The 21,235-nt window shown below is 47.1% G+C and overlaps 1 protein-coding gene across 5 annotated transcripts in view; it reads left to right on the forward strand.

Moving 5' to 3' along the window:
* The window catches only part of MEIS1 (Meis homeobox 1), a 110,252-nt gene that overhangs the window by 40,115 nt on the left and 48,902 nt on the right, over positions 1-21,235 (forward strand). For all 5 annotated transcript variants that reach the window (XM_037392058.1, XM_037392055.1, XM_037392056.1 and 2 more), the window contains one exon: positions 17,748-17,893. In XM_037392058.1, coding sequence (XP_037247955.1) covers positions 17,748-17,893 — 146 coding nt within the window. The remainder of the gene's footprint in view (positions 1-17,747; positions 17,894-21,235) is intronic.

Raw genomic sequence — 21,235 nt, forward strand, 5'->3', positions numbered from 1 at the left:
TGGTTGAATTTCATCCCGATAAAGTAACCAGCTAATGGTCTGCGGGAGCGCCGGCCATCACAAGGGGAGCACGTAATGACGTGGGTGTATCAGCTCTTCGCGATTAATTGTATCAGATCGCTGAAAAGCAGGATATGCACAATTACGCAGTTTTGCAGCATGGCTTTCTGTATACAGTATTTTAATATAAATTAGAATTGCCTCACACAGATTAATTGAAATTCTATGTGTTGCAAATACACAAATTTTATTTACTGTTGCAGTTGGTGTGGGTGAAACACAGTATTGAACTTAAAAGTGCCTCTCAAGTTGATAAATGCCAACTTGATACTAAGCATATTAATACCCAGTTAAAATTAGCAATCAATTTACTTGACTATTGGAGGTTAGCCAGGGATGGATCTGAAGTTGTATTAGGTATATCGTACTGGTCTGAATACATCATACACTGTTGCAAAAGCATTGTGCTAATTTTAGCTTACAAAGAGGATGAAGATAAACTGCCTGCTGCTAGTTTGCCATATGCTATCCTGGTGATAATATTCAAGTAGAAAATATTCTGTGGAGAGTCTTATTGTTTCAGTAAAAGAAAAGTGGAAAAGAGTTAAGCAAATTTCTGCTCCATAGATGTCTACGAAATAATGAAATAAAACAAATCTCAAATGCTGCTAGATGAGATCTGTGAAATTTGTTTTGGGTTTATTGGCTTTCATGGGAGTCAACAATTTGTTTTAGTATATATTTGATCCAATTGTATCCATTTCTCGCATGTAAATCTTAAAATCAATCTAAATAAAAATCGATCTTCGTTCTGGTAGGCAAAAATATAGTCCGAGTTGCTCCTAACTAGTTAAGCCTCCCATCCTTCAAGTTTAGTACGGGAATGAAGTCGCTCCGCTGAGTTGATTTTTCAGGAGCTTCTCCTTTTGCTTTGTTTATTTAAAACCACAAAACACGGTCCAGCTTCCACCCAGGGAGGCTTTTGCTTCTGTAGCTTCCCCCAGCAGCATTTGCACCCGCGGCCAGGAGAGGGGTGCATGGGGTGGGGGTGCCCCGCGCCCCCCGGGCTGCAGAGGGCTGGGGGCAGCTCTGGAGGGCTGGGGGGAGCTCTGCATTAGCAAGTGGTGAAAAGCTTGACCTTCGAGTGACCCAGGTCAAGCAAACCCCCTGCCGGAGTGTCCCATTTGGACACGGATACCTGTGGGGTGAGGGAGGAGATAAAGGAAGGGGGAGGAAGATAAAGTAATCCCATTGACCTGGGAACTTCTCAGATATTACAAGCGAGGGAACAGCAGGAATAATAAAAGAGTGACAATATTTGCCTGCCCCCCCCCCCCCCCCCCCGCCTCCCCGTATCTGTGTAATGTCATTTCCAAAGGACTGGAGTAGATAATAGCAAATGTGCTTTCAAGAATCAGATCAATCTTTTGAAGTGATGGGGAAGGCTGGATGCTCTGATCTGGCGGGTGCTGGGGAGTGTAATACAACCCTGTCGTGGCAGAGAGAATTGTATAAATGGACAAAGATCCACTGATTACATCTTTTGCTAAAGTGTTAAGTAAAAGATCTGGCTATAAGAGATGGCGGGTCTACTATTGTCCCGTCTTCCAACTTGTTTTTATAGGGGTTTTCACAGGAACAAATACCAATTACCAAAATAAAAGCAAGCGGGGTGGCCGCTCCGTATCACGGTGGGACACATGCTACCGAGTCAGCGTGGGCAGGAAGCTCGGCAGGTCTGTCCCCTGCCATGGCCATTGCATCTTTATCTCTCCGGTTCATTGTTTGCCACTGAGTGCTTGAAATTCCAGTTTCCAAGTAAAAGCTTCCTGTTTCTCGCATTTACATTCAGTTTGGTAAGACATAAATTTAGCCTAGCTATCAAGGAGGGCTTTTTTTTTTTCCTCCCCTCCCCGCCCCACCCACACCCCCCCCACCCCACATCCCCCCCCCGCCCAAGGAAGGCAAAATAGGAAGAAAACATTAATTCTGATTTGATGATAAGAGGTAGAATTTTGCATTTTCCCAGATCCTCAGTGGCAGGAAGCGTGAGGTTGTATCCTCATGATAAGGTGATGGATGGGAGCTAAATTCAGCCTTTCCATCCTGAGTAATTTTAGAAGAGGCCCTGAAGTCCAGGTCTTGTTTAGGAAGAGAGACGGGCATGTTCAGCCAGAGGTTCCTTGCCACAGCCTCGCTGCTTGTAAGTTTTGACTGTTCTGTGCAGTATCCAAAACTAACATCGTGCATATTCTTGTAGTCATCTCAATCCTCAGTTTTCCCCTGGAGAGTCTCTGTTTCTCTCCATTGACTGTGGAGGGACTCGGGGACAACCGATCGCCTTGCTCAGATGCTCAGCTTGGTGGCCTGACTCGCACGCTTTGAGCAAGGAAGGGTGAATCTGTGCTACAGCTTGTCTTGTCTTTAGGAAGGGAATGTTTGCTCCGTGTGGAGGAGCAGAATAAAGCATTTTGTACTGCTGAAGGCTGGGGGAGCGGGCTGGGCGTTGCGTGTGTGGGTGCGGCTGGTTCTCTTCAGCTCCTGAATGCACTGGCCGGAGTATCTCATGGCACTTGTTGGCTTTGCTGACCTGTGTTGGTCATCTCAAATGTTAAAAGGCTTGGCATCCGCAGGAAAAGATATATATGTGTATATGCGTATGTATATATATATATATATATATTTTATTAGTTATGGAAGGGCATTGCCTGTATTCTGAAATGTTAAAAAGCTTGGCATTCATAGAAAAAGATATATGTGTGTATATACGTACATATTATTATTTTTTTAAATATTACTCATGGAGAGGCATTGCCTGTATTCTGAAATGTTAAAAAGCTTGGCATTCATAGAAAAAGATACATGTGTGTATATAAGTACATATTATTACTTTTTTAAATATTACTCATGGAGAGGCAGCGCCTCTATTCTGAAATGTTAAAAAGCTTGGCATTCATAGGAAAAGATACATGTGTGTACATACATACATACATCTATATATATATATTTAAATTATGATTTTTTTTGACATTACTGTTGGTGGGGCAGTGCCCGTGTTCCCATGCCTTGCTCCCGGGAGGCCAGGTTTGAAGCTTTCTCTGCCAGGAGGTTCCTTGCTCCATCAGTGTGTGTGGGGGATGGGTGGAAGGTTTCCTCATGACTCTGGGAGCTGGGGACTTAGAGAGAAAAACGGGGCTTGAGGGACTTGGTAGCAGCGCTTTGCTCAGCTTCCAGCTAAGGAGCATTGAGGTCTTTCATGAGATGAGAGGCTCCGTGAGTGAAGCCTGGAAATGAAACCTGCTGCTGAGTTGGTGTGGTAGGAATGGCCACGCTCAAATCAACCCAGGGCTTGGCATTGCTGTGCCCTTCAGCAGCCGGCACTGCGGCTGTGGGACTGCTCTCCACGCACCGTCCTTGTCTGCTTTGGGGTGTAAAACCCGAGTTAAACCTATTTCCACTCCAGACTAACAAGATCCACGTTTGGTCCATGTAAGCGCAGTAATACGCACTCAAAAAGGCTCATTTGTCCACTTTGGCTTGTAGTTGTACTCGCAGCAATCCCCCCTAGCAGACAAGGCAGAGGCAGAGGTTTAATAATTTTTATGTGGAATATCGAACTCTTCTTCCCATATTGAAGTCCACTTTGGATGCTGTCCTGAAAACCATCTCCAGACTGTGCACCATGACCCCACTGCGCCCCAGACACATTAAATTCGGGGCTCGCTTCCTTGGGAGGGTGTGCGTGCAGAGCCCGGGGGTGCTGGCTCGCTGGTGCCGGGGGTCTGCAGGTGCGGGGGGGGTGTGGGGGGGCAGATTACTGGCCGCGGCAGTGCAGGCTTTCATTCAGCGCCTTGTCAGTGTGCCTTATCTGGGATCATGAGGGATGGCTCTCCAGGGTAAACCCTGGGAAAGGGAGCTGAGGGAGGTGCATCCAGGGATGCGCTGCTGGAGGCTTCCTCGCAAGCTGTTCTACTTGCCCCAAAAGAGCCCTAACCTGCACAGATCCCTGCAGCACCCAGGAAGGCTGGGCTTTCCACCGTGTTTGTTGACTGCTTTGAGATCTGAACCTCCTTATTTACAGCTCATGTCATCTTTGAGCTGATGCGTACGGCACCCGCTGTCCTGAGCCTTTCCTTGCATGCTCTTGCATGAGGCTCATGTGCTACCTGGAAGGTGCAGAAAAGCCACCTGGACTGCAGAGGGGTGAGTGTGAGGGACAGCCTCCGCGTGGTCCTACAGGCAAGAGCATATTGCCCACCCCAGGTCTGTTTTCCCTTGTTCAGGTCACTGCTGAGATCATATTCATTGCAAGTACGGCGGTTGTGCCCAACTCTTTTCCGTAGAAACTGTGAAATAAAGGATAGGTGAGAATGCTTTTTAGCTGAACTTTGAATGTCACCCGGCAAATGTAGATGAAAATTTCTGTCTTTTCTCATCTGCCTCAACCACAAATTGCAGGTGAAGCTGGTCAGGCAGTTAAAATTACTGACAAAACTCAAAAGTTGCTTTGCATAGAAGACAGCGGTGTGATTAGCAATGGTTCAGAGGCTGGCATTGTTGGCGACTGTTCAGATAATTGGCAGATATTTGTGAAAGCATTTGCCAGTCTCAGGGGAATCACCAGCTTTGGCATCGGTGATTATAGCTCCAGCATTGCAATGGGAAAGGGTGCGGGTCTGGAGGCTTCCTTTTCTGCCTGAGAAGCCTCGGTGACCCAGTCCTAAGGCAGAGACGTTTGCCTCCAGGTTCTAAGTGGTCAACCATACCGCAAAAACGGATGAAGCAAGCCATTCACAAACAGTTGGAAAACTGCATTTCCATTCTGCTCAGCATGCAAGGAATCTATCAGAAGGGACTCATTCAGAGTGATGGTGAGAACTGGAAGTAGTATTTACTAGGATTTATTTGGCTGTTGCAGGATAATTTGCATACATGTTTGCAAGTATTTCCTTTTCTTTTTATGCATGTCAGAGCGTGTGCCTATGTATATATTTTATAAAACTATCCTGATCTTCATCAAAGTAGTCTGCTAATGCTTTGCCTGCCTTTATCAAGGTGCAGCATGAAAGGACCACTCTGATTCATAATTTTAAGGGATGTTATTCTGACCTCAAAAATTGATACTTCCTTAGCCAATGCTAGAAAGCCCTTTCTGTGGTTTCAGTCCCCATTTCTGCAGCAATTAAGAATCAGGTGGCATCAGAATAACAACCGATTTTAATAGCCACTTCAGCCACCTCCGTCACGGGGAGGAAGCGTGCAGGGCTTCTGCAGAGCCTCGGAGCTCTGCGGTATGACCTCAAGTGACCAGATGCAAAAACCAGTGCAACTCTTGAACAGAAAGGTCTGCATCATCCAAACTGTGCTGGCTCTTGTCCAAGAACACACTGTTTACCTGTTCCTCCCAAATTGGTCGGTTTTCTGCAAGGCTGAGATGTGATTTTCTTTTTTTTTTTTTTTCTTTCTTAACTCAGTGCAACTTGGCTGATTTTAGTGGAGCTGCTCTTCACTTGCATGTAGAAGTATGGTGGTGAGGATTGTGTTTTGGTGATCAAAGCTGAACAGAGCCACCATGGACCTATATATATTGCCCCTCTTTTTGTGTCTGAAGATATTTGTATATTCATCTGCAAATATGCAAGCTGAGCGCTCCAATCAAAAGCAACAGATCTTCCCAGTTAACTCCAAAATGCCTCTTGCTGAAGGCAATCAATGTCTGAACACATGTTGCCATGAGAATGAAGCAGCCAAGTTTCTGTCTGGCCCTCGAGATGTGTACCCAGATCTTAATGAAGGGTGAGGTTTTCCTTATCCTAATAAACAGATTTTGTCTGGGAAGGTGAGAGGCAGAAAGGGAGAATGTATTTGCCCAATCCCAAATAAAAGGCTATTTATGCCTAATAGATTGGCAGAATTACTCCAGAGTAATTCATCTACCGGAAAATATGATCCTTGTGTCACTGCCAAGGTCAGAGAGACCTATGATGATCTGCAGAGTAAGTTCAGGTCACCCAAGTTAAATCTGCCTGGGGCTGACTTAGCTTACACACCACATTTTTTCCGAGATTAATAAAAGCAAACATCTTCTACAGAGGGAGGCAGGGCTAAGAGTGTGGTCAGCTCGGTCCTTTGAGCCAAGGGCTCCTGGGTTTCCCTTCTCCTTTCCAGGTTGCTCCTTCCATTTCCTTCCCATTCTTCTTCTCTTTTTCTCAGTATTTACAGGATGCTCAGAAAAGTCAGTATTTTCCTTTGCAAGGCAACCAGTGCCTCTAGAAACCCCTTCTTGCGAAGCGCATGCAGAGTAAGGGTGCGGGGACATGGCTGGTGGGCACCCAGGAGCAGCGCTGCCTGACTCCGCGTGCATGGTGTGTCCTCACAGCTGGGAAGCACACCTTGGAAGCTGGGACAAGAAAGGTGGGGTACACAGGAGAAATACGTTCCAGGGTAACCTCAGCTGCGGGGGTGCCGTCTGGACAACAGGATTTTTGGCAGCACCTTTTTGAAGGTGACGGTGGTGACTTTGTAGGCGCTGCCAGGCTGCCCCAGGAGGAGACCGGTGGGTGGTGAGCTGGGCAGGTGGGAGCCTTCCTCCAGCACCGGTGGGTGGAAGGGGCAGGGCAAGGTCCTCAGCTCTTGCGACAAGGATGAGGTTGCTTCAGCAGAAAAGCAAGATTGTTCTTCCGTGTAGTCTGTACCTGCCGTGGGGAAGCTGATGCCTGTGGTTTTTAGCCTGCCAGAACCTGAGGTTTTCTTTAACTTCCTTGGTTACTCATTTGTGTCATTTAAAGTACATCAAATCACTAAAAGCAGGCGGTTTTTGCTTTCTATCCATTTTTACTACTGTTGCTATTAGAGATAATGACAAATGCCGTGAATTGAAGAAGAAACACCAGAAATCTGTTTGGCTTGCTTTTAGAAGGATGTTTGCATTTTGTTTATTTATTTTTTTTTTAAGACGCTGGATGGCTTTTTGCTATGACCCAGCTTTGCTCTGAAATTTTGGTGGGATTTTGGTAAAACACTCTTATTGCGAAGGAATGGAGCCAAAGACAGATCAGCTGAAAATGGCTATGTTACCTCCTTCCCATCCTTTATCCCTCTTGCAGTTGGGACTTTGGTGCCACTAGGTGTAGTGACATAAGTAGTACTCACATTCTGGAGTGCACCAGAAGTTTTTCCCTTTTGTCCCATCAGTTTGCCTGTTCGAGGTAATCCTCCATAGCGGATGTCTAGGAATATGTAGTGGTGGAAGATGAAAGAGGTAAAAATGAGGCAAGCGTGCAAGTATAGGTGATATTCAGGGGAAGTTTTCAAGTGTTTTTAGTCTGACTTTGCTTTTCGCCTTCATTTCATGTTTTGGACTTTCTGACATCTGTCTGTTCCTGGTTGATTTGCATTTGGGTTTGTTGTTTGTTTGTATTAATTCAGGGAAAATCCCCACACCCTAGCCTGTAGCTGCACGGTAAAACAAACAGCAAAACACAACAGCTGTGAGAGAAAGTCGTAGGAAACCAAAACCATCGCAGTGACACGAGTACGTTCAGCTGGAGCCGAAGGGGGCTCCAGTGATAACTTGGTAGGGCTGAAGCACCTGAAAGGACTGTGGGTGCCTGTGTGCCCCGCAGGGGACCACAAAAGGCGCTCAGCTTCGGTGCTGAGCCTTGTGGCTGGTGCCATGAGGTGAGCCTGGTGCCACCCGTGAGGAGCGGGGTCAAGACCACCTGCCCATCACCGTTATTTCTCCCAAGGGCTGTCCAAGCCCTCCCAACTTCCCAGGCTGTGCCGCGAGGGCTGGATTCACACTGCCTGGGTGTGAGGGGGCTGTACCCACACCTGCCCCTTCCCGGGGGTGCCATCCCACCTCCCCGCACCCCGTGTGAGCTTGGCTGTGTCAAATCTACTCCTTTTGGCTTCTGCACCTTCTTCCTGAGGAGCGGCATTCTGCTGCTGTCACGGGCCCTCAGGAGCAACCGGCTTTTGCTGGAAGGATGAGAGAGGTGGGTTTAGGGCACGAGGCAGCGAGGAGCAGTGGGGACAGCACAAGAAAACCATCAGTAATTCTGCCTGCGCCCTTCCCTTAAAAGGCCTGACAGATGGTTGTGTATTTTGTAATTAAGGTGTTTTTTCCTGAGCTAATTACGAGTGTGGTAACGTAAGGTTTTATCTTTGTGGGGTAAACTAGGCTTCCGAGCATCCCAGGCAGCGCTAGGGCAGCGTGAGGGCAGGGGATTCACGGTGTGGTCCAAATGCCGTCCTGATTGCAAATATTTTAACATTAATTTAGAAAAGAGCAGTGTAAGTGGTTTGGTTCCAACTCCTGCCCTGTTCACCTGGAGCCCAGGTACTGGGAGGTTCCCAGGGTGCTGTGACTCTGTCCCACACCGCCCAGTAGTTTGGGCCATTGCACAGGGAGCTGGTTTGCATTGGACCTCAAAGGCATCTTGTGGAAACAGTTCTTCTAGGTGGACGTGGGCAACTCTCTTCTGCGCCCTCCTCTCCCTGTGGTGAGATACAGGGATATGGGGAAGCCAGCTGCCTCAGGGAGGGGTTTTGGATTCACTCTCCACAACAAGCCAAAAATGTCTCTTCCTCTTGTTTTAGGTATAAAGAAATAATGAATTTTGTTCCTTAAGTTCGAAGCCAGGTGCCTTTTCACTAACTGCCCACTCCAGAGGGTTCCATGGCTGGAGCAGCGGCTGCAGCCTGTGGGTCTTTGTAAGGTGCTGTGAGATGATGGGTGCTTTCTGAAGCATTGGCAATGGAAGCTGAGATGTTGTCACTATCAAAAGAAGAAAGGTAGATGAGATGGGGGCATTTTATTCTCATCCCTTTTAATTCTGCCTTTTGCGGTTGCAAATTGACCATGGTATGTGGGGAAACAGTGTGTGGTGCCACCATGGCAAGCAAAGTGAGGTTTAATGTTCGTTTTCTTTCAGTCATGTCTTGGGTTTCATTGTCAGATGTTGCTGATGGACTAGGGACAGGGAAAAGAATAATTTATTGGGTTTGATGCTACTTCAAAATGAGTGACAGGAGTAGAAGAACATTGCGCATCAGCAGGATCATTTTCGCTTGACACAAACCACATAGGCACTTCCAACTGGAAATACCTCAGGTGGGCTCGGTGGGTCATGAATCCTGACTTGCCTGACTAGACTAATTCTCTTGTGTTCATTATGACTCCTGTGACATGAGGGGTCCAGCCCTGCAAAAGAGGATTTGGGACAAACAACATCTGAACTACATAGTTCCTGCAGGGCATGCTGCAGCTTGGGCCAGCATTTGTTGCTCTTGAATTGGCCCAAAATGAAATGCTGTAGTTTGGTTCAGCAATCCCCTTTGGTATGTCTTACCCAGCAATTAATTTTTTTAAAAACTGTTTTCCAATAGAAGAACCTAGGTTTGAATGGTTTGGACACTGTCAAGGTCTGGCATGTATTTTCTGTTGTAAAACATGAAATCTACAGCATCATTGCTTCTGAAGCAGGCTTGCAGGCAGGACCAGGGCAATTTAGCTGTGTTTAGGGAAGGAAGCCTACCTAAATGCTCCACTGTAATAAACTGTTTCTACAGATAATGCGTCCCTTAGTTTATACGTAATATGCTTCTGATCTTTGCATTGAGCCTCTTACAGCTGCTTGTGCTCAGTCCAAGAGTCAAGTGTTTTAGGAGCTGGATAAACACAAAGATAGAGCCAGTTGTTAAGGAGCTATAGAGATTTACAGAGGTTGACCTCATGGCCATTTGGGGTATTAGTTGGGCATATTTCCCCCACGGCAGAGCAGTCCGGTGCTCCTCCTCTGCTGCTTCTGCTCCTGCTTTGCAAGGGAGTAAGTCCACCTGGATCCAGTGGTGGATTTACCTGTGTCTCAGCCACGTGCAGTTGACTTTTCATGGAGAAGGCAACTGGTGTGACCTTTTGCTGGGAGGGCCAGCTGTCCTGCTGAGGTGGGAGAGAACAGGTCTCAAAAGATGACCTATATTTGAATAAAATGAGAGAATTACCAACAGCTTTCCCCAAGAAGAGGAAGGCTTTTAGGTTGGGGAAAGAACCATTTAAGCTTTTTACCATTTTCGGTTAAAGCAGGATGTTTTTCTGTTTAACCAGATACTTTTCTGCAGGGTATTTGCTTCCAAGTGCTCAAAGTAAACTTCTGTTGCTGGCAGCAGAAAGTTGTTTGCTTCCCATACAATGAATTGCTTTCTTTTTAGTATTTCATTCGGCACAGAGATGCATGGCTCCAGAAATATCGCACAACTTAGGCGTAATAGCGGAGTTTTCTGAACCCCTTTAAGAAGTTATGCAGGAGAAGAGCTTTCCTTCATTTCAGCTGTAAAAAGCTGCCGAACAAATGAAAATGAGTAAAATCTGGAGGTTTTTCCCCCCTGTTCATCAATGCTGGTTTTACTCCTTGCGTAGACAGCTAATTTGCTCGTTGCTTGCCTGGAGGGAATTCAAGACAGAAAGGAGGATCAGGTTACTAGGAAAAGGTGCTCCTGTCTCTAAAGAACAAAGTACAATGATTCAAGAAAAAAAACTTTGAAAATTTGTCAAATGCCAGAGTGTAATTTATACTTATCCAGGTTACTCCATCTATGAATATTTGTGTAGGATGTTTTTGCAACTCTTTTCTTTAGTGTCTCGTAAATATGGATACTATCTGTGACTGACAACCTCCTGCTGTTTATGTCATGGTCTGAATCCTTGCATGAAACGTGCACCGCATCTCCTTAAGAGATGCGTGCAAACCCAAACACACAGTATTTGTTCTTTGCTAATGCTCATTTTCAACCTTGTTGTTCCTCATTAACTTTTTATTAAGAATATTTGAGAAGGCTTTTCCTTAAGGAGTAAGGGAAAAAACCAAACCGGTTCCTCATCAACACCAGGTTTCAAATTCACAAGTAGACCTGCATCATCATTTTAAATCATTTTTGGGGCTGTTCTGTAGGCCATTCAATGTGCTGAGATGATTGCCATTGACCTCAGGAATTCCTGGAGTGATGCTTCCATCACAGCTGACTAATCATGGATCCAAACCAACAGAAAATGTTCATCGGGATAAAGGAATCGCACAGTTCCTTTAAGCTTTCTGAAGTACCTTCTGCTGGTAGCCCCATCCTCAGCTCATGTGCCTTGCTTGGGCATGGGCAGGTGGAGGTCAGTCACAGTGGGTTAATGTTACAGATGCTATATGGAATCATAGAATCGTTTAGGTTGGAAAAGACCTTCTAGATCATCAAGTTTAACCTTTAGCCCAGCACTGCCAAGGCCACCACTAAGCCATGTTCCTAAGCACCGCATATACGTGTTTTTTAAACACCCCCGGGGATGGTGACTCCACCACCTCCCTGGGCAGCCTGTTCCAATGCTTGACCACCCTTTCAGTGAAGAAGCTTTTCCTAATATCCAGCCTAAACCTCCCTGGGTGCAACTTGAGGCCGTTTCATCTTGTCCTGCTGCTGGTTATCTGGGAGAAGAGCCTGACCCCCCTGCCTACGGGGCAATAAGGTGCCCCCTGAGCCTCCTCTTCTTTGGGCTGATCATCCCCAGTGCCCTTAGCCGCTCCTCATATACGTGCATGTGTGTGTTTAAATTTTAAAATAATGTATTTTGGGGAAATCTTCTAAACTCACAGACCCTTTCATGTCAAAACTTGTAGTTCTCCTCAGCAAATATGTACAGCTTGGTTTACTAGCTGGGCATACGTCCCCAGAGCATGCCAGTGCCTTCCTTGCTGTAAGAAGCAATGATCATTTCTGAGCAGTGAACTTGTCCTCCAGTACTCCTGGACACAAATATTAACCACCCTGACTCATGTCAGCCATTTGGGTGTGACTTCTGCTTACCGCATTCCTTTGCCAAGTTGAAGCGGGTTGTGTCAGAAACAAATAAAAACTAATAACGCCCCCTCAAACCTCCGTATTCTTCTTCGATTGCCCAAGTCCGTTCGGTGCTGGTGGTCTGGAATGACCTGGGAGCAGTAGGTTGTGGCAGATTCCTTCTCTCTTGCTCTTGTTTTACAGAAAAAACTTGTCGCATCCTTGGACCTGCTTTTTGAGAGTTCATAATTTTGTACCTTTTAGGAGAACTCTCTTCCACACATAGGTCTGGTTTGCTCTGGTAGAAGTCAGCGGGGTGGTGGGGTGGGTATCCAGCAAACTGGGGACGTGTTTGGTAAGGGGTGACGTAGGTGAAGGTGCAGAAATTATAGTGGTTACTCTAAAGCAGCACAGAGTGCTGAAGAAAGGTTGAGGAAAGTAATTTTTCTGCTTAAAATCTCTCTACAGCATTATGTTGCTGGACGTTGTTAATGAGCCCTGCTCTCCAGTTACCTGGGTAGGTTACTAAAGAGATTTGAGTTCTTGCCGGAGTTAAAAGGGAAAGGAGCCAACAGAGCTGTGGATGGGCAGTGAACAGTTAAATATTTGGCTTAGATAATGTAGGATATCTCATGCTAGCAGAAGAAGGAATTTGAGGCACTTGTGTCTAAATGCTTTTAAAAAAAATTCTGATAAAGTAAAAAAAATCACACTATTGAAAAGCTCATGAACTTTGGGGCATCATGTTAGGTGTTGCAGTTCATAGCACCAAAACTATTACAAATCTAGTGCAAAAATCAATAATTTTTGTCCAAACATGGCACATATTTAAATTATATTAGTTTATTAAATACAAAAAGTTAAGTGCAAACCATAACGTTCTTCTAGGAGGCAGAAGCTGCTCTGAACAGGAGGGATTTGGAAAAATACAATGAATTTCAACATGGGGAGCTTTTAGAGGATACTGGTTTAGTCAGTCCACTTAAAAGTTGCTCCAGCTCTTTTCAAGGGCTTCTGGATGTCTGTCTTCCGTGTTTTCTTCCATCAACTCCAGTGGATTTAGATGGTTTTCTAGAAGTGGATTGCCAAAGCTGGAAGGGGGTGCTCATCGCATGATTTGGTGGACCTCAACAGAGCTGGTGCTGCCCTCTTACCCCCTCCCAGAAAACTGAAGAGTGGACCCCCAAAACCTCTCTCAAGTCTTGTGACAGGTGTGGGAAGCAGGCTTTTGGAGAATAGTATGTTTCTCTTTGATATAAACAATACTTGTGCTCCAAATACAGATTTGATCTTTAGGACACGTGGTGAGGAATAACCTGTTGCCTCTGGTGAAGTTACTTGTAGTAAAGCTGTATTAGGCACTTTGCTATTGAGAGTTCTAGCTGCTTAAAATCATTCGAGGATGTTTGTCTAAAAGGCTACGTGCAAAGGTGTGGATTTTGTAGTTGAGTTTTTTAGGACACCTGAATTTCCAGCCTTTCTGAAACGTCCCTGACTTGGGATTGGGGCTGTCGATATTGCACCTGGGAAGTGTTTATGGCCGAGGTCTGAGGGTGGGTTTGGGAGCTGGAGCTGCCCAGCTGCGCCACGTGGGGTGATGATGTTTGATGTGGATTTGGCGTGGGAGGGAGGGAGGAGGCTTCGAACCGCCAGCTGACGGCAGCCGCTGGGGGCCAGCGCCTGTGCCAGGGCGCTCTCCAGATTCACCTGCTCTGCCAACAGAAGGTTCCTAAGAGCTCACCCGGGACCAAGAGAGCATCACCCACTCGAGGAGCCGCTGTAAACTCGGTCGCCCTTTGCTGCTTCCGCCTCTGAGTTTCTGAGGGAGCGGGAGGGGAAGGGAAGCCGTAGGGGGCGACGGCAGCGGAGAGGGGGATGCAGCGAGCGAAGCCCCCGCTGGCACGGCCGGCCTGCCCCATTCAGCAGGGCTGAATACGATAAATGCCGCTTTATCCTTGCTTGAAAGGAACAAGATAGCACAGCCTAAATGCCTGGGTGTGCTTAAATAGGCAACTCTGGGACACCGGAGTGGAGGGCGTTTGAAATCGGAGCTCCCCGACAGCCGGGGAGCTGCCACAGGTCACCTGCCGCGCTCCATGGGGACCGGCCCAGGTCTGGCAAGAAATCGTCCACGGACGAATTGTAGTACAAATTCCTTTCTTTGTTGGTTGGCCTCTTTCACTAGACCATGGCCTATAAAAAATTGTGTAAAAACAATTCTTAAATATTATTTGAAAGGGCAAACGGCCATGCTGAAAGGTTTGACAGTTTGACATATAGCGCCTGGTTTGCTGGCTGGGGAGCGGGCGCGCGGAGCCCGGGCTCTCCTCCTGCTCCTCACAGGCGCTGGCGAGTTCTTTTAAATAGCGTCTAGTTGCTGTGCAGAGTTGCTGCGCTCCCAGCAATTTGACAGGCAACGAGTCTGCTTCAGTGATCTTAAATCCTTTTAGACTAATTTGCGAGTGAGCAGAAAAACAGCTAGCACCTTCGGATCCAGTGCTCGAAACCAGAGAATCAGGTATTGCCAATTAAAGTGCCATTTCCAACCATCATATCAAGAGAGATTACTTGCAGGCCCTCTGATAATGTCACGCCGTGCCTAAAGAGAAAGCGAGCCAGAGTTTCTCCACGGACAAAGGATCTGCATGGACCAAACTCATCAGCGACGGCGGCGGGCGCGTGATGCGGATGGCGCATACATCCGTGCATATGCGCGGCGTAAATGGGAGCGCTGCGCCTCCTCTGCCCCCCGAATAGCCACGGGCCATTCTGCAGAGCCTGTGGCCCCTCAGTCACTGGCCTACTAGTTAATTGCCACACGGACTTCGTGACACATGGGCAGATAATATGACATTTTCGGTTTCTGTCACTAGCAAACGCCACGGCGTTGCTTGCACTAGTTGCTAAGAAGCTGTCAGAAACCATTAGCAGCTGGCTGAAGTTGCCCTATGGCATTTCCTCATGGCATCAGCAAAACAAGCATAAATCACCCAGCGGAGCCTCCCGCTATACTAATGAGGCTGTAAGCTTGTTTATGGACTAGCATCATTTCTATGATTATTTCCACCTTTTCAGTTCGCCTTCATTTGGCGGCAGAAGTCAACTTCGGGAACGGAGTCGCCGCTGACATTTTACAAATGCAGTTCATAGCTGCTACCGTGTGGCTGGTCAGTGGTGCTTCAACTTTGTGTAGTGATCTTTAAAAAGACGAAAAGGCAGGGGGGGGGGGGGGGGCGGGGAAAGGTGGGGGGGGGGGGGGTGTGTGTGGGATCTCTGGGGACCTCACAGAGGTGAGTGTATCGAGTTGCAAAGTAGATGGAAATACTAAAATCCACAATTGACCATTTAGAATTCTCTCTGTGGTTTCGGTCTATACGGGATCAATTTTCCATTTAAAAAAAAGTGGAAGAGGTTAAACAATTTATGAAAGTCTCCCGAAGCATTTGCTCTTAGGATAGCCGAGTGCTTTCTTATCCTTTCCCTGCCTTTCACTTTCTCTAACTGGTGTCGGACGGGGCCAGGGTTTATTGTTTTAGGCTTTTCTGAACATGCACCAGTATTTACACTGGATTGAAAGCATTTGCTTCCAATGAAAATCTTGTCTTAGATTACAGCCCAGCAGTGTAATTTCCCTCCCAGATGGGAGTAAAGTAGCAGTATTTGCCTAAAAACAGTAGGAAGAACAAACTGTGCATTAAGCCAAGGCTGTTTTTGGCTTGAGCTAATGATGTAACAGAAACCTTTTATTTGGGATAGGTCACCGCCAGGGATTGAAGGAGGTGATCTGGCTCGCGCTTGAAAGGTTTCTCCATTGTATCTACATAAGTCTTCACTTAAAAAATCCTGTTCCTAATGCTTCTGCTTTCATACAGCAGAAATAAACAGGAAAGGTTCTGGGGAGTGTTATAGGTGGAATGCAGAAAGCTTTTCCTCCCCTAATGGAGGATATAATTCAGGTGCCCCGGAGGCATGCTTTCAGGAATTCTCTTGCCCGAGGTAATGGGAAGCTAAGGCTGCTTGAAGGCCTTGATTATCTATTGATGCACAAAGCTGGAAAAAAAGTCATCTCCCTTGGATTATAGTAGATATTTCCATAAATTATCAATGAGTCCTCCTCCCGTCAGGCATGAGGCGATGCCTGCTAAATTAATCTGAAGGGGGTTTGAAATGAGGAGAGAGTGTATTTTTAAAAAAGCCGGGGGTGGGGTGGGGGGGTGCGGGGGTGGCGAGGGGGGGGGGGGTGCGGGGGTGGCGAGGGTGGGTGGACGGTTGCAGGGAGGTGGTGAAAGGCAGTGTCATTAGGTTAGAAGCTTTTCATTTTTAATCAATGAATGCGTAATACTTTTCTTTTCCTTGTTTGCCTCTCACAGACAGAAAGTGGATTAGCCCATGGAATTTTAAATGTTGTTGAGTTGTTTCCTTTGCTCATGTTTCTTTTATGAATTATTATTTTATATGGTGAATTGCTTCTCTGTATAAAAGCCCTTTTTTTACATACTGGGCTTTCAAAGAATTTGTCAGATATCTGATTTCTTCAGAAAAATCTTGTTTCTGTAACTACCCAAGGTTACCATTTCGCTAAAGACACAGGCCAAGTCATAAGGACAATTATAAATTTGCCACAGTCAGTAAGGTGCTAAAAATATAACACTAATAATAACTTTTTTTTTTTTTTTTGGTACTGAAAGCTGTTTAACAAATCATAATTTTGACAGTCTACATCCCCCCCTCCTTTTTTTTTTTTTTTTGTTTGTTTTGTTTATTTTTATTCCTAACAGATAATTTTGACTCAGCCCAATTCAGATGACTTTCTTGATGGTTCTTGCCCAGGGGTGTAAAAAAACACTTGCCTAATAACATCACAGCTCCACCCTGCTACCAATACAGTGTCCTTGGAAGCCAGGCTATACCGTTCAATCCACATGCAGAGAATGCAAAGACTGGTTTGCTCTGTGGACTTGTTTATAAACTGCTTTCTGGGTTTGAAACAAAACCTGCATGCACACTGGCCAGGCACTGCAAGTTTTGTTTCCCTTTGACCACTAGCCCATCAGCCCAGAGCCAGGCTGGCCGCTCTGTGGCTGCATCCTCCTCTAGAAATGTTGCTAACGTGATGAGAACTGTCTGAGACCTTGTCTGCATTAAGGAAATTCATTCTGGATCAGTTGCTGTTTAACGGGAGCAGACATCTATTACGGATATGGCACAGCAGCACAATGCAGGGTGTTAATTCCTATGGTGTATGTCAAATCGGTACCTACTTATCCCGCTATGAATTTCTTTTCGCTGGGGCTGGGAAGAGGGGAGGCCAGTTAACTGTCCACCTCCCATCAAAAAGTCAGGGGAAGCCAAACCTCTACAAAAGGCTTAACATAAGAGATGCCCCAGTCTTCTGATTATTTCTGAATTTGGGGGGAGAATATGATGTTGCAAGAGAGGTGCATCCACCCTGCTTTTTGCATCCCAGAGTGGGATGGGGCACCTGGTTCACACGCATCATGGAGATGGGACACCATCGATACTTTCCTAATTGCCATCTCAGACAAAGCAGCTGATTGGGATGAATTTTTGGGAAGTGACCTAGTGTGAAGAAAAGCCACCGTTGCCAACTTTGCGAGCTGGATGCTTGCAAGATTTTATTTATTTATGTTTTAATTTTTTTGTCTTACGCACTTTTTGGTTTGGGTTATGGTGGCAGAAATGGCCGCAGTGTCCTTCAGGATAAACCAGAATGGGGCCGACACAGTCCTGAGACCTTCCCTCTCCCCATGTCTCTTCCCCCCGTCCCCTCAACCCCTGGTGAATTACGGTGCTAAAGAATTTATACCTCATTTAAATATTCATGCAGTTTATACCCAAAGCCAGGCTTCGGCTGAAGTATATAAAGGTAGCATAAGTCAAAATTTGATTCACTATATTTACAGGTGACGGCTTGGACAACAGTGTAGCTTCCCCCAGCACAGGTGATGATGATGATCCAGATAAGGACAAAAAGCGACATAAAAAGCGTGGCATCTTTCCCAAAGTAGCCACAAATATCATGAGGGCATGGCTGTTCCAGCATCTAACAGTAAGTGAACTCTAGATCACATATGCAAAATAAAACATGGAAAATGTCATAGTTGTAGTAGTCATAGAAAGCAAATATACATATGATGTTGCTGACAGGCAGCTCAGGGAACTTCTCCGAGCAGAGTTGTTGTTGTTGTTGTTGTTGTTGCCTCATTTGCTAGATGCCAGGGGAAGAGCACGGAGTGTATGTTTTGGGGTTTTTGTGTGTGTGTGTTGTTTTTAGATTTTTTTTAATTTTTTTTTTTTTTTGATCGAGTGGCAGTTGTTAACAGGACGTCACCACAAAGTGTGACTAAGCTTATTCTAATAACCTCGGAGACCTGTCCTGCCCCACTGCTTGCACAGCTGCAGCTCCCCTTGGCTGACGTGGGAATCGCTGCCTCGGAGCAGTGAGCAGCCTTCGGCCCCTGGTTCTGTGCTCTGGAGAACTGCGGAAAATAATTGGGGAGATTAAAAACAAAGCGAAAAGCAAACAAAGACCTTATTCAGCTGTTTGTCAGAGATCATCAGAAGCTTCGTGATGAAAGGTCTGAATGTATCTGGTTTAATAGGAAAGTATAATTTTTTTCTTTGAGACGTTCTCATTCCCAGAGTGTAAGTTACCCCTGTATTTAATGTTATGAAGGGGTGGGGGGATGCGCAGCTATTTCTGTTGCCACAGCTACCTGTAATTTTTTTTTATTCCTGGGATTAGAAATCAAAGCTCGGGACAGGTGCGTGGGGTTAAGCTGGATGCTGGAACTTCTTTCAAGGCTTTATATTGTGTACCACACCTCCTCACGTTAGCATTTAGCCAAGTGTTTCTAATGCCATTCTCCCGTTTCATCCCATTGTGGTGATCTGTCACATGTTTCCATCCACCGGGGGGATGTGGGCCTTCGGCCCCAGGTTTTCTGTCGGAGCTTTTCTGTGCCAGGAGGATGAGGGCCAGGCGAGGGGTGCCGGGGGTCTGCAGGTGGTACTGAGGAGCAGCTCTCGCCTCTGATCCCAGCGGTTGACTCTCGCTCCTGCCTCTAGTAGGGGTCAGGATGAAACCAGAAGCCAGCCAGCTTGCCCAGCCCCGGTGGGAGCCCTGCCAAGGGGATACTCATAAACTGGAGGAAGCGCTCATGCACATCGCCCCTCCATCCCCCGCTGAGCCAAGAAACCAGATATCTGCCGGGACTCTTGTCAGCATGGGGATCAGGCGGGGAATCCTGCCCCGCGTGGTCCTGGGTTGCTATGAATGAACCTTCGTGCTGGAGCACTCCTCCTCCAAAGCCGGGGAGGGCCTCGGAGATCTCCACGTTCCTCTCCCTCCCTCCCTGGCAGACTCCACGTCAGCCGTCCCCCAGCCCTGCCAGCTCCTCTGCCCTGTCCCTGGAGCGTTCAGCGCATCGCTGCCAGTGGCCCAGGTCCCTTTTGGTGGCTCCCCAATTCAACGTCCTCACCCAAGGTGAGCTGACACCTGGTGCCTCGCTGCAGGTAGATGTGAGGTTAAGGACATCTGCCTCCAAAACGGTCCACGGATGCTGTGCCGGCAGCGATGATCGCACCAGCCTGACGCAGCTGGTGTAGGTGCTGGTTTGAGGAGATGCCCTGGAAGCTCTGCAGTCAGGAGAAGGCACACCAGGGGACACTGGGCAGCTGCGTGTCCGTCCCTGTAGTTCCCAGCTGAGGAATTCCAGATTAAGTAGTATATATTACTATTAATATTTTTTCCTGGAAGCGGGGTGTTGCTGTGTTTGTGCTAGCAAATTAACCACCCCGCAGGCACAGGGATGTGATGATCTGTCCTGTTAAACTGCTTGGGCAGTCTGCAGCACGCTCTTAGCCTGGGCCAGCCGCCACCTTCCAAAGCCATTCCTGGGAAGGTGGCAGGAGAGAGCAGGGGTGACTCCTGGCAGACCTCGTGCCCGGAGCCACCCTGCGTTGACTATTTAGCTACACAGGCTTGACCTGACCTTGCGGCTGGCTTCATGCGCATTCTCAGGAGCGGAGAGCGGATGCTATCGCTGTTCCGTCTACGTGGAGTGTAGGGTGCAAGTGGCTTTTCACTCTTCTGCTGTGCACTAGATGTGTGCAAAGGAGAAGATGAGAGTGCCTGCAGAGCTTGCTGCTGCACGGGTAGCTGCCCCTGGGAGACAACATCTGGATATCTGCTTGTAAGGTGGTCTCTTTTTCTGGAAGGCTCAAACACAAGGAAGAACCCACCCCCCAAGACCTGTGCAATGAAGTTGCTGCATTTTCCACCTTGCAGCACTGTGCTAAGGCTCACTTTAAAAATCTGCCCCACCCCGAGCAGATCCAGCCCAGCCAGCATGCCGATTTACTGCTGGGCAGCTTGCTCTTCTGGCAGCATCGTGGTGGCTCCAGGCAGGTCTGATTCAATTCAGTAAAGCAGAATTGGTTTACCCAGTCCAACCTTCTCCAGCTAGGACCTTGAGACAGACCTTTCAAATCGATTCTATAGGGTCACAGACAGTTTCCCCAAATTAAAACATGCCGGGACAATGTTGTAGACTCTTCCAAGCGCATGTTCCAGCTGGGAGTGCTCTCACAGGAGTGACAAGGCAGCAGGGAACTCCTGCAGCCAGAGGAGCAGCAGGTCTCCTGTGTGGAGGAAGGTGTCCTCCAGGCAAACATGGGACGAGCCAGAACTACAGTTAGTGCTAGAGAAACATAATACATTGGCAAGCTGCTTGGGGTGCTGAAAAAAAACCACCTGGGCCCAAATCCTGGCTGCAATCAAAGCTGAGGAGTAGCTGGGTAAGAGACGGAAGGGACGAAGACCCCAGTTCATTTATGAGGGCATCTGGGCGTCTTGACTCCTCTTACAACCCTGCACACTGGCATGGCGGTGGTCCCCAGCTGGGCTCCTCGCCGTGGGAGGCAGGTCATCCCAGGGAGCAGTCAGCTGAGGAAACTAGAGATCTCACATCATTTATTTATCTTTTTATTAGTGCGTTTGGTCTTCCCTAGGGTGGATACAAGGTCCTCCCTAAAGCAGGAGCATGAGGAGAGATAGGGAGGTGGTTCTGTTCAGGCAGGGGACGTGTCAGGGCAGGTGATACCTCCCTTTTGCCCCCAGCGCTTAAACCTGCCTTCACTTTCCCATCTGGAAAATGGCAGGGAAAACCGAGCAGCGGTTGAGTGCAAAATCCAGCATCCCCTTGACCACTGGCGCTTCCTGATGTTCCTAATTGGGGGTGTTAGTTGGGAGCCCTCCTTTTCAAAGGCAATTTTTTTTTTCCTCCCTTACAATTGTAATATTAATACATATCAGTGGCATGGAATTAAACAAGATAGACAGTAATTGCTGTGTCTGTCATACTAATGATTAATGGTTGGAAAGACTTAA

Source organism: Falco rusticolus, chromosome 6 (assembly GCF_015220075.1).
Source record: "Falco rusticolus isolate bFalRus1 chromosome 6, bFalRus1.pri, whole genome shotgun sequence".
In the NCBI taxonomy this organism is placed as follows: Eukaryota; Metazoa; Chordata; class Aves; order Falconiformes; family Falconidae; genus Falco; species Falco rusticolus.